This window comes from Molothrus ater, chromosome 8 (genome assembly GCF_012460135.2).
Source record: "Molothrus ater isolate BHLD 08-10-18 breed brown headed cowbird chromosome 8, BPBGC_Mater_1.1, whole genome shotgun sequence".
Lineage (NCBI taxonomy): Eukaryota > Metazoa > Chordata > Aves > Passeriformes > Icteridae > Molothrus > Molothrus ater.
The window spans coordinates 24,035,373-24,052,271 of NC_050485.2; the positions used below are offsets into that span (position 1 = coordinate 24,035,373).

Below are 16,899 nucleotides of genomic sequence, written 5' to 3' on the forward strand. Positions count from 1 at the left end.
TTGAGAAATTGGATGGATCCACTTAACATGTAGCTTTCTTTAAAAAAGGGACCAAAGGCTTGTCCGTTTGCCAAACATAATTGCTTAAGTCCAGTAAGTACACTCTGGAGGTTCTCTAAGCACAAAATTACTTTTTCTTGTTTTACTTGTAGTCTTCCTTCTGGTACACACCCCTCCAGACTCAAAAGTCACTTGTTTTAAGGGATAGGGAAAAGGCTACACCTTTGGGATAGATGGGGAACTGGTTATGCAAATTAAAGCTCCAATGGCTTTAAAACTCATAAAAAATTTGTTAATTTTTAACTACTTTTAAAAGCAGTTAAATTCTCTTCCTCATAATTTGTAGACTATAAAATTAAATTTTCCCTAGTATATGTCTGAGAAGAGGAAATTATTTCAGTTCTGCCAGATGCATCTGCTAGAGGGAAATTTATTCCAGACAGGCAGACGAGTGCACTGCCAGGGAGGCATCAAGACTGGAATGGGGTATTTATTGTAGGACATGTATTGCATGTGGACAGGACTCAGCTACAAAGTAATGCTGAAAAGGAACACAGAGATGCTGCCTACCTCAAACTATTCCAGCTAACTCTTCCATCTTCACCCTCTGCTCCACTCCACTGCAGTGACTCCACAGCAGCTCATCACCTCCCTGGGAAAATATTCCATGGGTAGATACCCTCCCACTATGATGAACACTGTGTAAGTACTTTACAAGTTGGGAACGAGATGAAGGGGGAAAGAAAGATAAAGGAAACAAATAGTTTTAACAGCAACTTGTGCCCTAGAACACTGGAATCAGGATAAAAAAATTAACCTATACATCCAAATAACTCATCCTTTTACATCCAGGAAAAGTGCAAGAAGTGAACAAGTGTGTATATTGAGGCATGGCCTAATTAGCTGAGTTGGCTCTGTAGCTTCTGCCTTGCCAAATAGGCCCAAAATAACATTGTTCCACATCAGCAGCACCTTTTATCCTCTTGGTTTGAGAGCAGCACAAAACAAAAGACTACTGAAGAGAAAAGAAAGGAAGAGGGACAGAAATCAGATCTGTTACACTTCCTTTCATGGATAGAACTGGGTACTTGACCCTTTGCCAATTATGAAAGGTGACACCTTCTAGAGATGGAGTAGAGGAACAAGGAACTACATTTCCAGAGCATTACTAGGCACTCCTCCTAAGGCATTCATGCCACTTGACAACTGAAGGTCTTTTCTTATGCAAGAACAGATAACCTTCTTTGCAAGAAATTAGTAGTAAAGGACAATAAGTAGAACTGCAATTTCTAAATAAGCAGCTGTGCACCCACATTCCTGGGACATATACTCACATCCTTGTATCAGGGTCAGGAGCAACTAACAATTATTATGATAGCTCTTCATGACTGCTAATAACACTGATGCTACAGTATTTTTCTTGGTTCGGGGTTTTTGAGTTGTTTTTCTTTTGGTTGGTTGGTGTTTTGTTTGGGTTGAGTTTTCTTGGGGGATTTTTTCAGTCTTTCTATGTTTGTTCTGCACCAGTTCCTACTTTAAATGGCTTTGTAAATTATTTATCTTGGTCTTTCTATAAATGCTGAAGCATTTAAGTTTCCAGTATTGGACACAATGGCGACTACTTCCTTTATTGTAAAGTGTTTGGGAACTTTTAATACTGTTCCAGCTAGTTCAGAATGTACCAGGTGCCATGTTGGATAATCTACTAGCAAAATTTTCTGTCTAAAGTGAGAATAGCTCTGTTAGTGCCAATATCCATGTTTGTTTTAAAGGCAAACCAGAAAAAAATGCCCTAAATGAAAACAAACAAACAAACAAATAAACCCCAACTCAGCTATCAAGAACAGCTATCAGCAGCATTTCAAGAAGGCCAACAAGAAGAGCTACTTTTCATTATTATCTGACCTTGTCTGCAAGAGACTGATTTTTGTGGGGGTTTTTTTTGGGTTTCTTAAGAATTAAACAAACATTAGAATTCAACATAACATAGCACTTAACATTACAGTGCACATCAAAATCAGGGTGAAAATGACTGCCAGGGATTTATTTCTTTATAGAAAACCAAAAAGTAAACAAATGAATCACAACACTCCAGCTTAAGCTCTAACTGCCATTGCTTTCATGATAAAAGATGTAACTGTAAGCTTTGCAGAAAATTATCACTTCATACAAGTTGAAAACCTGGTTTGTAATTTATCCAACTAATACAGAATAATATAAAGCCATTTTACAAAATGAGTGTTGTTCTGTTTCCCATTCTGCAGCTGATCAAGAGGTTACTAATTCACTGGAAAATTTCTTAATAGTTTGGTTACACACAACTGCCTGTAAACTGATTTCAATTTAATCCCACCTTCTCATCCTTTCACAATCAGGGACTTCCAAAGTGAGAAACATGTAGCAGGGAGCACTGTTCATCCACCCATCATAACCTCCTCTTGAGAGCTGCATCTCTATCAATATATTGAGCTTCAAATGAGAAACAAGACAAAGATTTTGTGCTCCCTTCTCCTGATTAGATCCAGGATCTCAAACCTCTGTCTCAAAAAACTCAAGCACCTTAAAGGGATCTCTTTTTCTAACACAGCTACTAATTACAAATCTAAATACAGCAGTGACTGTTGCAGGCTCTAAGATTGCTCAGCCCTAATACAAGATTACCCCTATTAACAGAATGTTCTTACATTACTTTTTCCAGCCCAGTTTTATATGTCTAAAGTAACAAGATTTCTTCAAGCTCTGTAAATATTTAATGTGTAAAGCTCAAACACTAGTGGTTTTTGAATCCTCTGAAGACACCAGTCTCTTATCTGTTTATGCTTTACAAAAGTACATGGTATTATCTTCCCCCACTAAAAGCTTGGAACAGGTGCATTCACTCACCTCCTCACAGCTGGGGCTGGGTAGATGCACACCCATCAGAGACACCAGAGAATCAACTGTCTCCAACTCCTGCTGGTAAAAGGTCTGAATTTTGTTTTCTAATAGAAAGCCTTGCACTTTCTCATGCAGCATATGGATTGAGAAATTCTGACCCTCCGGGCCACTACAAGGATACACAGAACATGTCAAAAGGTAAGAAATGTGTTTTAGAACAATTACATAAAGTCAGTCCACTGGACTGGTTTCAAAGGTCAAAGGATGTTTTACTGTCCTTAAAGAATTTGAATTTAAATCCTTAATTAAAACAGATCATTTTTATAAGTATAAACATTCAACTGTTCTTCTTCAATCATTTGCTGTTAGGGTTTTGTGAATCTAAGATTTGGACTCTCTGAAACAACACTACATGCACCAGGCCTCCCAATAAGCATCCAGCTACCCTCAAACTGAGTACAGGAGTGGGTGTTTGACTCAGCTTATTGAGGTTATGGATTTGTGGTTTGACAAGGGCAGGAAAGCATTTCAGTGAAATACCTCCTCAACCTTACACATAAAACAACATCAGTCAAGGATACATCTCCATCCTCTCTGCTGACCTCAGTCCCAAATCTTGCTCTAAATCCCATCTTTTTTCACTAGATGAAAGAGATCTGTACACATTATTTTACTTCCTTCCTAATATTCACTTTAGTTCAGCATTATATTTCTTTCCTTAGATTATGGGCAGGTATCTCATCTGTATGTATCACCAATTATTTAGGAGAAAAGCAGACTGCTACTGTATATGAATACAGTCTGAATCACAGTCAAGGCCCTGCTCTATTTTTTTTCCAGAGTTATTACAACGAGTAAACAGTCATAATATCCCATACTTTGCCCCAGGAGCAGTTCTGCATACTGCATTTACCTCTGTATTTCCTCAGGGCCCTTGAAAGGTTTATCATAAACTTCTCTATAGAGACAGGGGAGCTCCAGCATTCTCGAAATCTGGACATCACACACAGGATCATCCACTTTATCTGGAAAGGCAATGAGAACTTGTAGACCTGGCCAGGACTCCCACACAATTTTTTAAGCACGCAAACCTGAGGCAGCACAACAGAGCTTCACAGCCAGTATTAAATTGGCAAAATTTGTTCACTGTGGTTTTTATAAAAACAAACCACAAAGGCCAATCCTTCTTTTACAGTTTACAAGGAGGTAAAATGGCCTGTTGTGGTGCATTACAGATTATGCTTTTGTCTGACAACTTATTTAACCAGAATTTATGATCTCTATTTTACCTTTCAGCAGCCTTTATACATTAAATGAAGTTAACACGTAGTAAGGAGCTTTATTTGGGCCAAAGCGAAAGCAATTTAGAGGCTATTTGAATTGCATGGCTCTCTTTGGTATTATTACCAACTCATGAATATACTCATAAATCTTCTGTCTGGAAAGGGAGGCTGAACTCCCTTGCAAACTTAAGCTAGAGCTGAAAAATCTAGATTTTTTTTTTCTGGCTTACACAGGGTTTTTAAAAGACAGTATTTTCTTCACAAAAGAAATAATTTCAGTATTATCTCTGTAAGACCTCACTGGGGAAAACCAGCTCTTACACAACAGCCCAGACACGGAACTGAGAAGAAGTTATGTAACTGGAAGCTCCCAGAGCCGTGGGCTGCAGAGCCCTGCTGCTCCAGGAGCTGTCAGACACAGAGGCAGCACCTGCATGCAGATCTGTGCCTGAGGAACACTTTTGCCTCATCCTGCAGAGCCAGGGAGCTGAGGAGAAGCCAGGCTTCAGTGGGACCCTGCCCATATGCTGCTGCCTGCCCATGGAATGGATTGGCTGTAGTGAAGAGCAGCCACTTCTCCAAAGCCCTCAGCACCCTTGGTGAAGTGGGACACAGAAGGTCAGAAGGTCCCTTCTCACAGGCTTTGGCTGCTCTATTTCAACACAGAGAAATCTGAAGAGCAAATCACTCTTGCAGACACCCAACCACAGTGTCTATGTGGTATTCTTGTATGCATGCTAATCAGCTTTTACAGTTTTTCCAGGAATGCCTTGTTTACAGGCAGTCTAACCTCACACATTACATAGTGTGTCTTCTAACCTTATGCTGCTACAATTGAAATAAAGATATACAGATGAAAATCCTTAGAAAAATGAGATCCCAGGAAATAATGTGGAAAATATTCAATTAATTACATACAGCTCAGATATTTTCACGGATTCAGACATTTTAGTTACATATATCACAGATTCATAAAACTCACAAAAACATGAGGCCTGAATTTCTCTTTGTTGCCTATAGGTTCGGATGTGACCTCTGACCCTGACAACATCTCCAATCTCCAGCTTGGTTTTCTGGCTTACTGTTTCTTGGAGTTTCTTCAGCTGTTCAAACACACTGAGACTGCTGGGTGTGCTTGGATGACCTGCAAGAAGTGAGGGAAAGGGAGTCAGGCACTAATGTCAATGCATTAACCTTTTGCATTTGTCCACCTAAGCACCACAGGAGTTATATCACTAAAAAAGGGTAAGGTCCCATGCACCATGTGTCCTGGGTAGGAAAACTTTTGGGTGACAAAATTAGTTTACTGTATTATACTTATTTGAATTGTTCATCTGGGGAAAATACAAAAGGGAGAAGATATTGATTTACCACTGAAAATGTCATAGATGGGTTGCAAAATCGAAACATAAATTTGAAATTGTTTTGGCATTTTTTGATTTTCTCATGCTAAGATGGATGAAAGGGGGAAAGAAAAGTTAGCTGAACTTTTTATGCAAAAGAAGAATGAGTCATCTGAGGTGGGGCCAAAGCATTCATGTGATGCAATTTGATGTCTACACTGGGGTGAATCCAACCGAGGTGAATTCAACTTGACAGAACCTCACATTTACATAACACAGCTTTGTAGGACAGTAAATCCTTCATAACTTAAAACCTGATTATTGCTCCAAGTATCCCTGATCACAATTACAAAGGGCTGGAAGAAAGTTTCTTGTGCCCCCTAAGAGCTTTCTTTAGCAGGTATAAATAAATGAATTTACATTCTTAGCATAGTGTCCATCCAACCACTACTGATGTATGCGTAAAATAAGAATACAAGGCTGAAAAGCATTCTTGGTCCTCATTCTATTTCAAGCAGTATTTCATGCAATTCCTTTTAATGCATCTAAGTTCCTCATTTAAGTTCCTCAAAACTGATTTGATTGCATGTCTCTTTTTTTTTTTCCTGAGAGCTGTGCCAGATCATCACCTCTCCAAAGTGAGAGCTGTCTTCTACATTCCAGTTGGGATCATTTGTACCACCTGTCATAGGATTGTTAAATATAAGTATGAATTATCTGTCTGTATAAATGGGCTTGTTCCACAGACATCAGAGTTTTTAACTTTTACATCAAGCTTTCCTTTCTCCATTCTATTAATATGCATTCCTAACACTGCAGATGACACCAGTAAGATTTATTTCAGAAGGATTTGATCAGCTCCATATTAGGGTTGTCAATCCACTACATGGGCTTCCAAGAAGAGCCAAAGTAGAAAGAATTCTGTACTTTGATCTACAAGAAACAGTGGGAGAAAAAGCAAAGAGACAGCTAGACACTAGTGAGTTGTTCTGTTACTGAGTGCAATAATACATTAATTTCAAATGCACAATTACTGCACATTTAGGACTTGTCCAAATTGTACAAGACTGCTGGCATCCTCCCACTATGTTTGAAGCTACTTTCAAGTTCATTGCTGACAGTGTCTGTATGAGCAAGAGTATATGAATACAAACAAAGCAAGGATAAATCCTGAAACCAAAATCACCAGGGCAGGTCAATGGACTGACTTTGGAAACAGAAGTTGTGGCACATTTCCAGCCTAGTTCCTTACTAGATGAAGTCACAGAAAGAACCTTAACACGCAAATTCTCTGAACAATGTCACAGCGTAGAAATGAAATATGATATTACTCAAATAAGGAAAAGGCAGGGACAGAACATAACGTAATGGTTTTATTGGCATCACCCTTGAACAAAACACAAAAACTAATAGAAAATTCCCAAAATGGCCCAGGCAGTATTTGCTCTTCTGTAAGCTTGATCACTTACTAAATTATTTAAGACAGACATAAGTAAAAAAAAAAAAACAGTCAAAAGAGGACTTATTTATTTGATAAATTACCTGATAAAGGTGTTTCTGCTACCATGGGATTTTTCCAGCAGACACAATTTATAACTCCAGTACTATCATCCACTGCAAAAAAAAATTGCAAGCATTACAGATTAGGAAAGCAAGCAGTCATGTTCCAAGAAGTGAAGATACATAAGTATGTAGGGAGATAACTGCCAAGGACATCTCATTCCAACTGGTTTGGAAGGTAAAGTCCAAACTCTACATGCAAATCTGAAATAATTTCCACAGTTGTTTCAGACATGGAAGTAGCTCAGCACCAGATGTGCTTATGTGCATAGTCAGCAAAGTAACAGGTATATTCTCAAAGAAAGATCATACAGTAATTTAAATTATGAGGCTTCAGTACATATATTGGATGCTAAGGGGTTTCAATCTTGTTGACAAGGTCAGGAGAAGAATCAGTTTTGAAGGCTGAAGTCAGACAAATTGAAAAAGGAAACCAGGCACAAACTACAGAAGCATTACTGTTAGAGTGATGAAACAGCACTTCAACATTTGGGGATACAACCATGTGAATAAACCAGGAGTGCAGCTACCTGCAGCTGCATTGGTTTCCATGCCAATACTATGCTCAAAGTCTGTTGGTCTTTCCAATACAAGATGATGTCCAGGGAGCAGAAAGGCAGCTCCCCTAGCCAGGAAGGACAGAAGACATGCATGCTTGTGGCTCTGCTCTAAGCCAGGTATTCCGAATTCAGAGTGCAGGTGCTGGTGGCATGCATGCCACTTCCTCTGCTGAAAAAGCTCAACACCTTCTCCTGAGCACAGAGCTGCTCTTCCTGTTCTGCCAGTGACCAATGGAAATCAGTTTGACGATTTCTGCTCCAGGCACTGCATTGTCTGGAGGTGACAGCAGGAAAAGACAAAACTCAAAGGATACTAAAATCTGTCTGAAGAATCAATTTTCCATTGATCAAAGGACTGTATATAGATGGCTTGTACAACAAACACTCTAAATAGAAAGACACTAAATGTCTGTCAAGGATCATCCGGCCAATGCACCTTGCTTCTTGAATGTAACATCTCCAAGACTGACATTCCACTCCTCACAAATGGAAACCTGCAATTTTCTTCTGCTCCTTAAAGCAAGTCCATGACTAAAAAAGTAACAGCAATGTTTACTATGAAGGTGCTGACTGACACCTGTAGTCATTTCCTCTGGGAACCATAGCATCAATGCCTTTGTGTGTTTTAAAACAATCTCCCTGTTTGGGGGGGGGGTCTAATTTCTAATTATTGTTTTGCCTTCCAGTTTCCAAGCAGTTTAGCTGCACATTCCTATTAGCAAACTTAAAGCACTTATAAGATGCAGGCAATTCCAAATTCCATCACAAAAGTATACTCTATTCTGCTCTCTCTGTTTTGAGCTGCTGTGTCTGCAACTATTTCAGCAGCTTAATTTTGTACCAGAGCACAGATAACGATCTGCTGGTAGGATTTCCTCTCCTTGGTACAGACAGACAGCGACTATTTTAGTAGGAGGCAGAGCCCTCATAAGCCATGCCCAAGCCACGCGTGCAAGCCAGCAATGGCAACAAGAAGCAGGGCAGATAACATTTCACTCTTGCATTCCCACAGTTTGTAGATGTTCCAGCTTGCACCAACCAAGACAGACAGGCTTCCTAAGAAGGGCCTGGAAACAAACCAAGGCCGAAGGATTAGGAGGCCAGACTGCTTCTCCTCAATGTAACAGCTGAAAACAGAGTTCTGGAGAGACTGACCTGTACTTGACCACAAAAGAAATCTGGTAGCAGAGTAAGGTTCTGAAACAAAGTTTTGCAATTTCATAGATGAAAGCTTTGAACAAAAAGACAAGTAGCTCTTGCAATTGTATTCTAATTAGGCAATCTATTTTAAATGCACAAGAGGTCTACAAACTTTTGAAAACTTCCTGTGCTCCCTGTGCCGCCCTTCCTCATCTCTTTGGGTTTAAACTTTTGTTTATTTGGGGTTTTTGTGGGTTTACTTTTTGTTTGTTGGGTTTTTTTTCCTGGTTTTTGTTTGTTTGGCTTTGGTTTCTTTGATTCTTGCTTAATTATTTGAGGGGTAGCTCAAAGCTACCTGCTAAATGAGATAATTATGTAAATTTTTATTTCTTTATGACAAAAAGGGTATGGCTCTTGTCAGGCCTGCATGGACCTACTGGGATGCTGGTGAATTTTTTTTTTATTTTAAGTCGATTGCCTTTTAGTTTTAAAGTTAGTTTTGGAGTATAAATAAAACCACACGTGATGTTCAGTTTTGTTAAAAAGGGGACAAAAGAGGCCAGAAAGGTGCACTAGGTAAAAAATGAGCTTGATCAAAGCTATGCTTTAATCAGAGATCATTCTCCTAAATTATCATAATAATAGGAAGAAACAATCAAATCAAAGTGTCAAAATCAGATATTACATAGCATGTAATTTTTATTTTTAAGCCAGGGAAGAGTAAACTAACTCTTTTTTACAATTATAATTTTGTTAGCAGTTCTGCCTCTGGAGTTTTCAGCAGAGGACCTAAGACTCTTTAAAGTGAGTGATGTGTATTCTGAAACAGACAAATAGGAAGTGAGGGGGGAGGATCAAGGCAGGGACACAAAGACATTTCAGTTCCCTATCAGAGGGAAAGTACAAAGGGGGAATTGCTTTGTAAGTCACTTTTAAGCAGATGGAAAGTGAGCAAGTCCTAAGCAGTGTGTGGCACTCCAACTGATGCAACCCCTGTGACTCACCAGAGTCTGTTGAACTGAGAGATGCAAGAAGTTACAAGCAGGAAACTGTCTAAGAAGGTACAGTTTTGTGCTGCCAGAGTTGGCTTGCCTGAAAGGGAGGGCAGGCTGGGGAGGGGCACCCTGGCAGGTAGCCTGAAAACTCAAACCAGGAACTGCTGGAACAAAGAGTGGAGTTGGATGTGAAAGACAGCAGGAAGACAGGCTAACTGTGAGCTGCACTTGAAGGTCGGCTGATCTAAGGCCTTAATTCCACTACTCTGCAGTTTCTTTTTATTTCTATTCCTCTACTTTCTGCTCCAGTCAAACATTTTCAACAGGTGTAGTTGTTAGACTGATGCTGAGAGCAGCATGGAAAACCCTTACCCATAGAATTGGTTTTTTCTTGGTCATTTTGATTCTGTCTTCCTCTGTTCTCATGAAGAGATAAATGCATTTGCAGTCAATGCCACCCTGCAGCAGTTTGATGCTGGGGTATCTGGGAGCTGGTTAATTCATCAGCTGTATCTTCACAGCACTCCCAAGGGTCAGGGAACTGCAATCCTTCAAGCAAGGGAACTGGGAAGGAGAGGCAGACTCACCTCCACCAGGTGAAAACCCCTGGCAGAGGAAAACAATGGCCATAAGGGCTTCAATAAGATCTCTGCATTTGGCTCCCCCTTCCTGCTGTGAGGTGACCTCCCCCCACCTTTTGAAACTTGCCACATCACCACTGCTCCACTCTGCTTTTTCTCCAGATGTAAAAGACAGCTGAACAAAATGACAATCAGATGTTTCCATGTTAATAAAACTGAATACTGGGAAAAGCAATACAGAGGAGACAACTCCCAGCTGGTGTTGGCAAAAACTGGTGCTATGATGCTTGAGTTCATTTGTTGAAACTCTTGTGCATCTAAACATAAACAAGCTCCTGACTGCTATTAGAAGTTGGCTCCAAGATATGACAAGACATACAAAAAAATCAGAAAGGATTTCTAAGGTTCAAATATGGAAGAAGTGATTTCCCATTTGTGGGCACTGTTAAATATGTTTGCATCTCACCAAAGGTACTGCAAATAGGAGAGGAAGGTGGCAGAGTCCAGTGACAAAGCAACACCCAAAATTAAGATTTGCTACATGACCCCACATGAATCAGTTACTCTGTGTTAACTATTCAATTCTCTATTTTTGAAGTGGAGATAAACAGTAGCTTCCCTACATTTGCCAGGTAATCTCAGCAGTAGATATACATTATATTAGGATAACATTTGTTTCAAGAATACACAATGACCACATAGGGAGACGTTTCAGTTCTAACAGTAACCAAGATAAATAGTAAAGGCTGATAAGTGCAAGAAGAAAGAGAGACATTTTCCTTACCTCCATAATTATAAAAAGCATCTCGCTCCTTCTTTTGAACCACTGTCCCAACAACATCCACCTGCCTTATTGGATGTCCATTATAAAAGAATATACCTAGACACAAAACATGCTTGATTAGTGTAACTATTTCTTTCAACACCCTACCCTACATAGTCACATTTGTCAATAAAAAAACCCATACTTTCTTACATATTTAATAAATCTTAAATTATACAGCACCTACACAGGAAAAATCCCCTGTATCACTGAAGACTAGGGACACTAAAAGGAGAAAGTATCAGCTGTACTTAGGATGCCAAAAGCTTGCTTTTGTATAGTGTCAGAATCTTATTAACCTCTTGTTTTCCTGCACATTTGGATCTGAAAACAGTTTGTTTGCTGCAAGCTTTAGGGGGTTTTTCTTTGTTTGTTTTGTTGTTTCATTTGGGTTTTTGTTTTGCTTTGCTTTGTTGTTTGGTTTGGGTTTTTTTTATATCTTCATAAGGCTTCAGAATAAATAATAGAACACAAAGGAAGCAGTTTGAGCTTCTCACAATGCAGCTGTTCCTGATTAAGGCAGAGCCTCCGAAAGGAAAACTAACATAATTCTGTCTTTCATTTCTAGAGGAACAGGAGCTGTGGGGGCAGGGGGAGAGCAACAGCCCTCTCAGACTGCAGAGTACACTACTGCAGTCATTGTGGACTGCATCCTGAACTTCAGTTTCTGAAAACACATGTTCTAAAAACATCCCTTCAAAGCTATTTTTGTGCATCTATAAAGATAACTTAACACTTAGAAACATGCCCAGGAAAGAGTGAGAAATCACAGCCCAGTGGACTCTGAGAGCACTGAGGTTGCCTTGCTCTGTCATCCCTTTCAAGAGAGTGACAAATGTTGTTAACAAACACTAATGTAAACATCATACACTGAGGCTTCACAGTCCAACAGCAGGAGGAAAATAGGGCAATAAGCTCCAAATATACCCTGGGCTGGCTAGTTTTCAGTGAATGTGTTTTCTTCAGTTTTCAAATACTGCTGCTTTACAGAAATAAGCCATCTGGGATGTTCAATAACTGTCTTCTGAAAAGTAGATAACTCCAGGGACTCAGAAGGGAACATTTGGCTCCGTACACCGTGGCAAGTGTTATTCTTACAAAGGGAAACACAGCAGCAAGGGAGTCAGAAAAATGTTCTGTATAAAAAAAAACCCTAAATCCAAAATCCAAAAATAACTTGTCCTACATAGCTAGCAGCCTTAAATGAGCCTGGAATTAACTTTCTTCACACAAGACAGAGAGAAAACATAAAAGTTTCAGAAGAAATCAGAGGTGATCAGCCAAGCAGCTCATAAGCAGAAATTCTGCTCATAAAAATCCATGGCAGTGTTTTGAGGATGCATCTTTGGCTATCATCTCAGATCTGGCTACACTAATCTGCAGTCACTGGTCAGGTCTGGCATAGAGAATGTTTAGCAGGTCTGTCCACTTGTCTGTCATTTCATTTACCAGGGCACAAATAAACACTGCTACAGAAACCCCCAGTGGAGATGCTCCCAGTGTATGAAGTCATTCACTCAATCTTACAACATCTCTGTAAAAGGTCTGGGCTAGTTTCTGGTCTAGAGCAAGACTGTGGAGCAGAGACTCCAAGCTCCTGATTATGCAAACAAGCAACATGTTATTATGTTTGTTTCCCAGCTAGTAAGCTGAGTTTTGGCAGATGACAGAAACCAAATAAAACTGGTTCTCTCCGTCCCCGTAAATTCACCTAGAACTCCACCCTTATTCTCAGAGAAATACCTGAACTAATTTGAAGAAAATTATATTTAACCTAGTAAAAGTTGTTGCACTTGACGACTTCAAGGTGTAAATTACTCCTCCTTCCAGTTTATTTGTTCAAATTAGGCCCATATTGGTAGCAATAAATATATACTAAATATTTGAAGCTGTGGACAAACACATTCAGTAAGGTTCCTAATACCCCAGTAATCAACACCCAGAGCAAAATGCCATTACCACAACAGCCACAGCACTGCTACAGGGAGCTATAGATACAGAGATCTCTAGGGCAAGTGCTGGTCATGTCAGTACCAGCATTACTGTGCTGTTTGCCATTTCTTTAATTATTATTACCTTCTTTTATACTAGTTGTAGCTTCCCTTCCTTGTTGATAAGCTGTCACAAAGCAGTGGTGCATGATAACTCTGAGAAAAGCTCATTTCCATGATGTAATTATGTGTTACAACTGAGTTTGACACCCACTCTCATTGCAAGGCTGCTAAGACAACACAATTGCTGTTTTTATCTGGGAGGTTTTCCAACCTTCTTGTCACCATTTATAGCAGGAGAGTAATTGGCCAGGTTTACTGCTTCCCTCTGTGTTGCTTTAAAGGATTAGTCACTGTGGCATCAAATCCTAATGCTTAAAAGTGGAAAGAAAAAACTCATTAGGTCATTCAGTCCATTTCCTCAGAGCCAATATAAGACCATTTTGTACAGTAAATTCCTGGCAATCTGTACAGTCAGAATATAAACAATCCCAGTGAAGGGCATCTCACCTTTTTCCTGGGAAGGCTGTGCCATGTTCTAACAGATGTCATTCTAGGGATGTTTTTCCTGACATTCAGACTGTGTTTCTTTCCATTCTTCCTAGTTACAACGTTTTGTTTTGCCCTCATTCATTCTTAATTACCATTACTTAATGACTGATTTATAGCCAACCATATAGTTAGCTTCAGCTGGTCTTTAAAAGCCCATTAAAGGCAGGAAGCATTGACAACAAACACCTACATTCTTCCTTCCTCAAAAGGTATTAATTTTAGTGTTTTTGTTGTGCTATCATTTGTTGCCAACAAATAAGATACACTGGAAAATGTCTGGTTTGGTGTATATATACAGCACTAGGAGAATTAACAAAATTCAGGATGTTGGTTCCAGAAAATTTTATTTTATTTGAAGTTTGTTTTAGAAAATGATGCAGGATTGCAAGCAAGCAGAGGGCAGAGTGCCAGATGCACAGGAAGGGGAGAAAGCTCAAATGTACCAACTGTAAAGGCTGATATCTTGACATGACAGATACCACCTCCTTAGGATCATCTTAGAAAAAAAACAAAGGTAATAACAAAACTGAAAAAGTTCCTGAAGCAGAAGCCAACTCAGTAAAGTAAAAGAACAGGAAGAGAAGTAAGAAGGGAAATTCAGGTATTTTGGAGTAAAGAAAAGTGCAGGACTGTACTTTCTAGGACTGTTCCTGCTATCATGAAATGTTTCTTGGTGTTTATAATGCTAATTATTCTGAATACATTTTCACATGTGCATGTACTAATGCTCAAGTCCAAACTACAGTCCAGTTCTGCTGGCATTGAATTGTTTTGCATTTTGTTTGAAAACAATTAAAATATGAAGAACATGATGAAGAACAGTTTTTACCAGATTCATTTCCCACACCAGTACTACTAGGAGACATTTATAAGACAGTTTAAAAAGGCCTTTAAAAAAGCTTGCTGTAGGACAAATATCAACAACACTCTGCAGCCTAATTATTACAATGGATTTATGATAAAAGTCTCTCTCCATGTTAAATAACCAGGATAGAAAGATAGACTGGTATTTGTGGTTTGTGAAGTCCTCATGTACATAAAAATGGCTGCAAGAAGAGAAAAAAAACCCCGCCAGTCCTTCATTTCTCCAAAAATAGCATTGCTGCTATCCTTGCTGTTAAAGAAAACTGAAGAAGAATAACAAAACCTACAAGGCAAAGCATATTCAAAGAGCCAAACAGGGATACTTAGTATCTGTGGACAGAAAATAATAAAAATAAAAAACCACAAACAAAACATCAAAACCAAACCAAAGGCATACACTGTGCTTAGGGCTTATTGCTTTTCCTCATTAATTCTAAGTTCTCTGGGTCCCTCCCTGATAATCTTGCACCATGTCAGGCTTCACTTGGGAGTAATGAGCCCTTCCACAGCAGAAGACACACTGCAGTCTATTTAAAGCCTGTGTAGTGAAAACAGCAATTCAAGGTCAGAGCTGTGCTGCTTCAGCCAAAGCTCACATGTGGGTGACACTGCAGAGCAGCAGGACACACTGCAAAGCAGACTTGTGGGGCAAGCATGGAGGCCAGAATTTACAATAAGCTTGTTCCAATGTATGAAGAATGCCATATATCTATCATATCTAGAAATTAAGGAGACAAAACCTCAAAACCTGTATCTGTCTTATAATGTATTAATACCCATAGGAAAAAGCAAAATCACACATCCAGCAATATCATCAACTGTCAAAATTTTGCAAAAAAAATGTAGAGACAATGGAGAGATAACAATACATATGGCCAGAAAGGACAAGCAATTTTTCAGAATATAACAACCACCACCACCCAGAGGAAACACATTACCTTAATGTAAAAGAGGTACTGGAGAGAAGGGAAAACCATTTTAACAAATATATTTTATTTTTCACATACATTTCACATACAACCTGTTGTTCTTAGAACTTCTAAAAGAAACTAACATCACTTAGCTTAAGGCTATGGAAAACTACTTTATTGATGTTTGTGAAGTATTCTTCAATCCCTTCATAAAAAGCACAACATATATCATTATAATACTGTGTGCATCATAATCAGCACCTATAAATACATACCTGGCACCTGTATAGATTCTCTCATTTCTGTAATATCTTTAATATAGAGTCTTGCAAATGCAGAAAACACAGGATCGATACCCCAGTGCAGAGAAGGCATCTCTTCTTCATACTTCTCAGACTGCATCCGAAACCTGTGAACACAGAAGGATCTGAAATTGTTTTCTACAAAGGTGAAGAGCTGCTCACATTCATTCTTTTTCACATAAATGAAAAAACAGTTCATGAGTATACACACAATAACACAGCAGAGCTGAGCATGAGACATTGGAGTTTATCTAATAAAATGTTATATTTATCTATCAATATTTCATGTGTTGCCACATGAAATATTCAAAGTATCAATACTCATGACTTGTTTGAAGTACTGAGAATCCAGCAACAGCATTTCCCCCAGTAACTTCAAATGAAATAGAATTTCAGAGACTTTTCTTCTCTAAAATCCATAAACAGAGAACTAAAGTCAACATTTGTTTAAAAGAGCAGGATTGTGGGATCCTAAGTGGCTACTTTCTCTACAGATGATTATTATTTCCCCATCATTCTCCTTTCCTAATGTACTCATTGTTTGTGCTGTGCTTTATCATGGAGTTGAGGGGGGATGACTTTATTCAAAACAAAAACAGCCATCCCTTCTTTGTTTTGGGCATGTTGTCTCCACTAACTTTGAAATTGTTACTTTTCCATTTTACCCTTTCAGATTTTAGAGTTTATGCCTGCCATCTTATGCCATTACAGATCCAATTCTCTGCTTATCAGGGTCTTGATGTCAAAAACCCCAGCACTCGATTCAGGAAGATCCTCATAAAGATTTGGAAGCTGAAAATACTTTCTATCAGCTTCTCCTGTAGGTGCATTGTTCCTGTCAGGCTTTCCAGGTCACGTTCCTTTTACTAGTAAAAGTTTTAAAAAAAAGTCAGTGTTATTTACCCTTCCTTGGACTGGTCATTTCTTAGGTGAGATGTTGAAAATATTTGATTTAGTCAGTTCCAGCAGTAACTTCACTATTGAGTAATAAACTGAAATAGTTTGATTACACCTGGATTCGTGTCTTGCTCCCCACTACAGACAGCTCTTCCCAGCCTTTTCTTTTTGCACCTGCAAGATCTCCTCAAAAAGTCACACCATTCCTTTCTCACTCAAG

General features: G+C 39.0%; 1 protein-coding gene across 3 annotated transcripts in view; it reads right to left on the bottom strand.

Moving 5' to 3' along the window:
- Positions 1-16,899, bottom strand: part of STN1 (STN1 subunit of CST complex) — a 44,208-nt gene that overhangs the window by 15,101 nt on the left and 12,208 nt on the right. For 2 of the 3 annotated variants that reach the window (XM_036386046.1, XM_054515652.1), the window contains exons 2-7: positions 15,756-15,889; positions 11,124-11,219; positions 7,046-7,117; positions 5,143-5,304; positions 3,791-3,902; positions 2,884-3,046 (exon numbers count right to left, since the gene is read on the bottom strand). In XM_036386046.1, coding sequence (XP_036241939.1) covers positions 2,884-3,046; positions 3,791-3,902; positions 5,143-5,304; positions 7,046-7,117; positions 11,124-11,219; positions 15,756-15,882 — 732 coding nt within the window. In that variant the 5' untranslated portion in view covers positions 15,883-15,889. Of the gene's footprint in view, positions 1-2,883; positions 3,047-3,790; positions 3,903-5,142; positions 5,305-7,045; positions 7,118-11,123; positions 11,220-13,238; positions 13,528-15,755; positions 15,890-16,899 lie in introns of those variants that run through there. The other variant, XM_054515651.1, reaches the window with a different exon arrangement.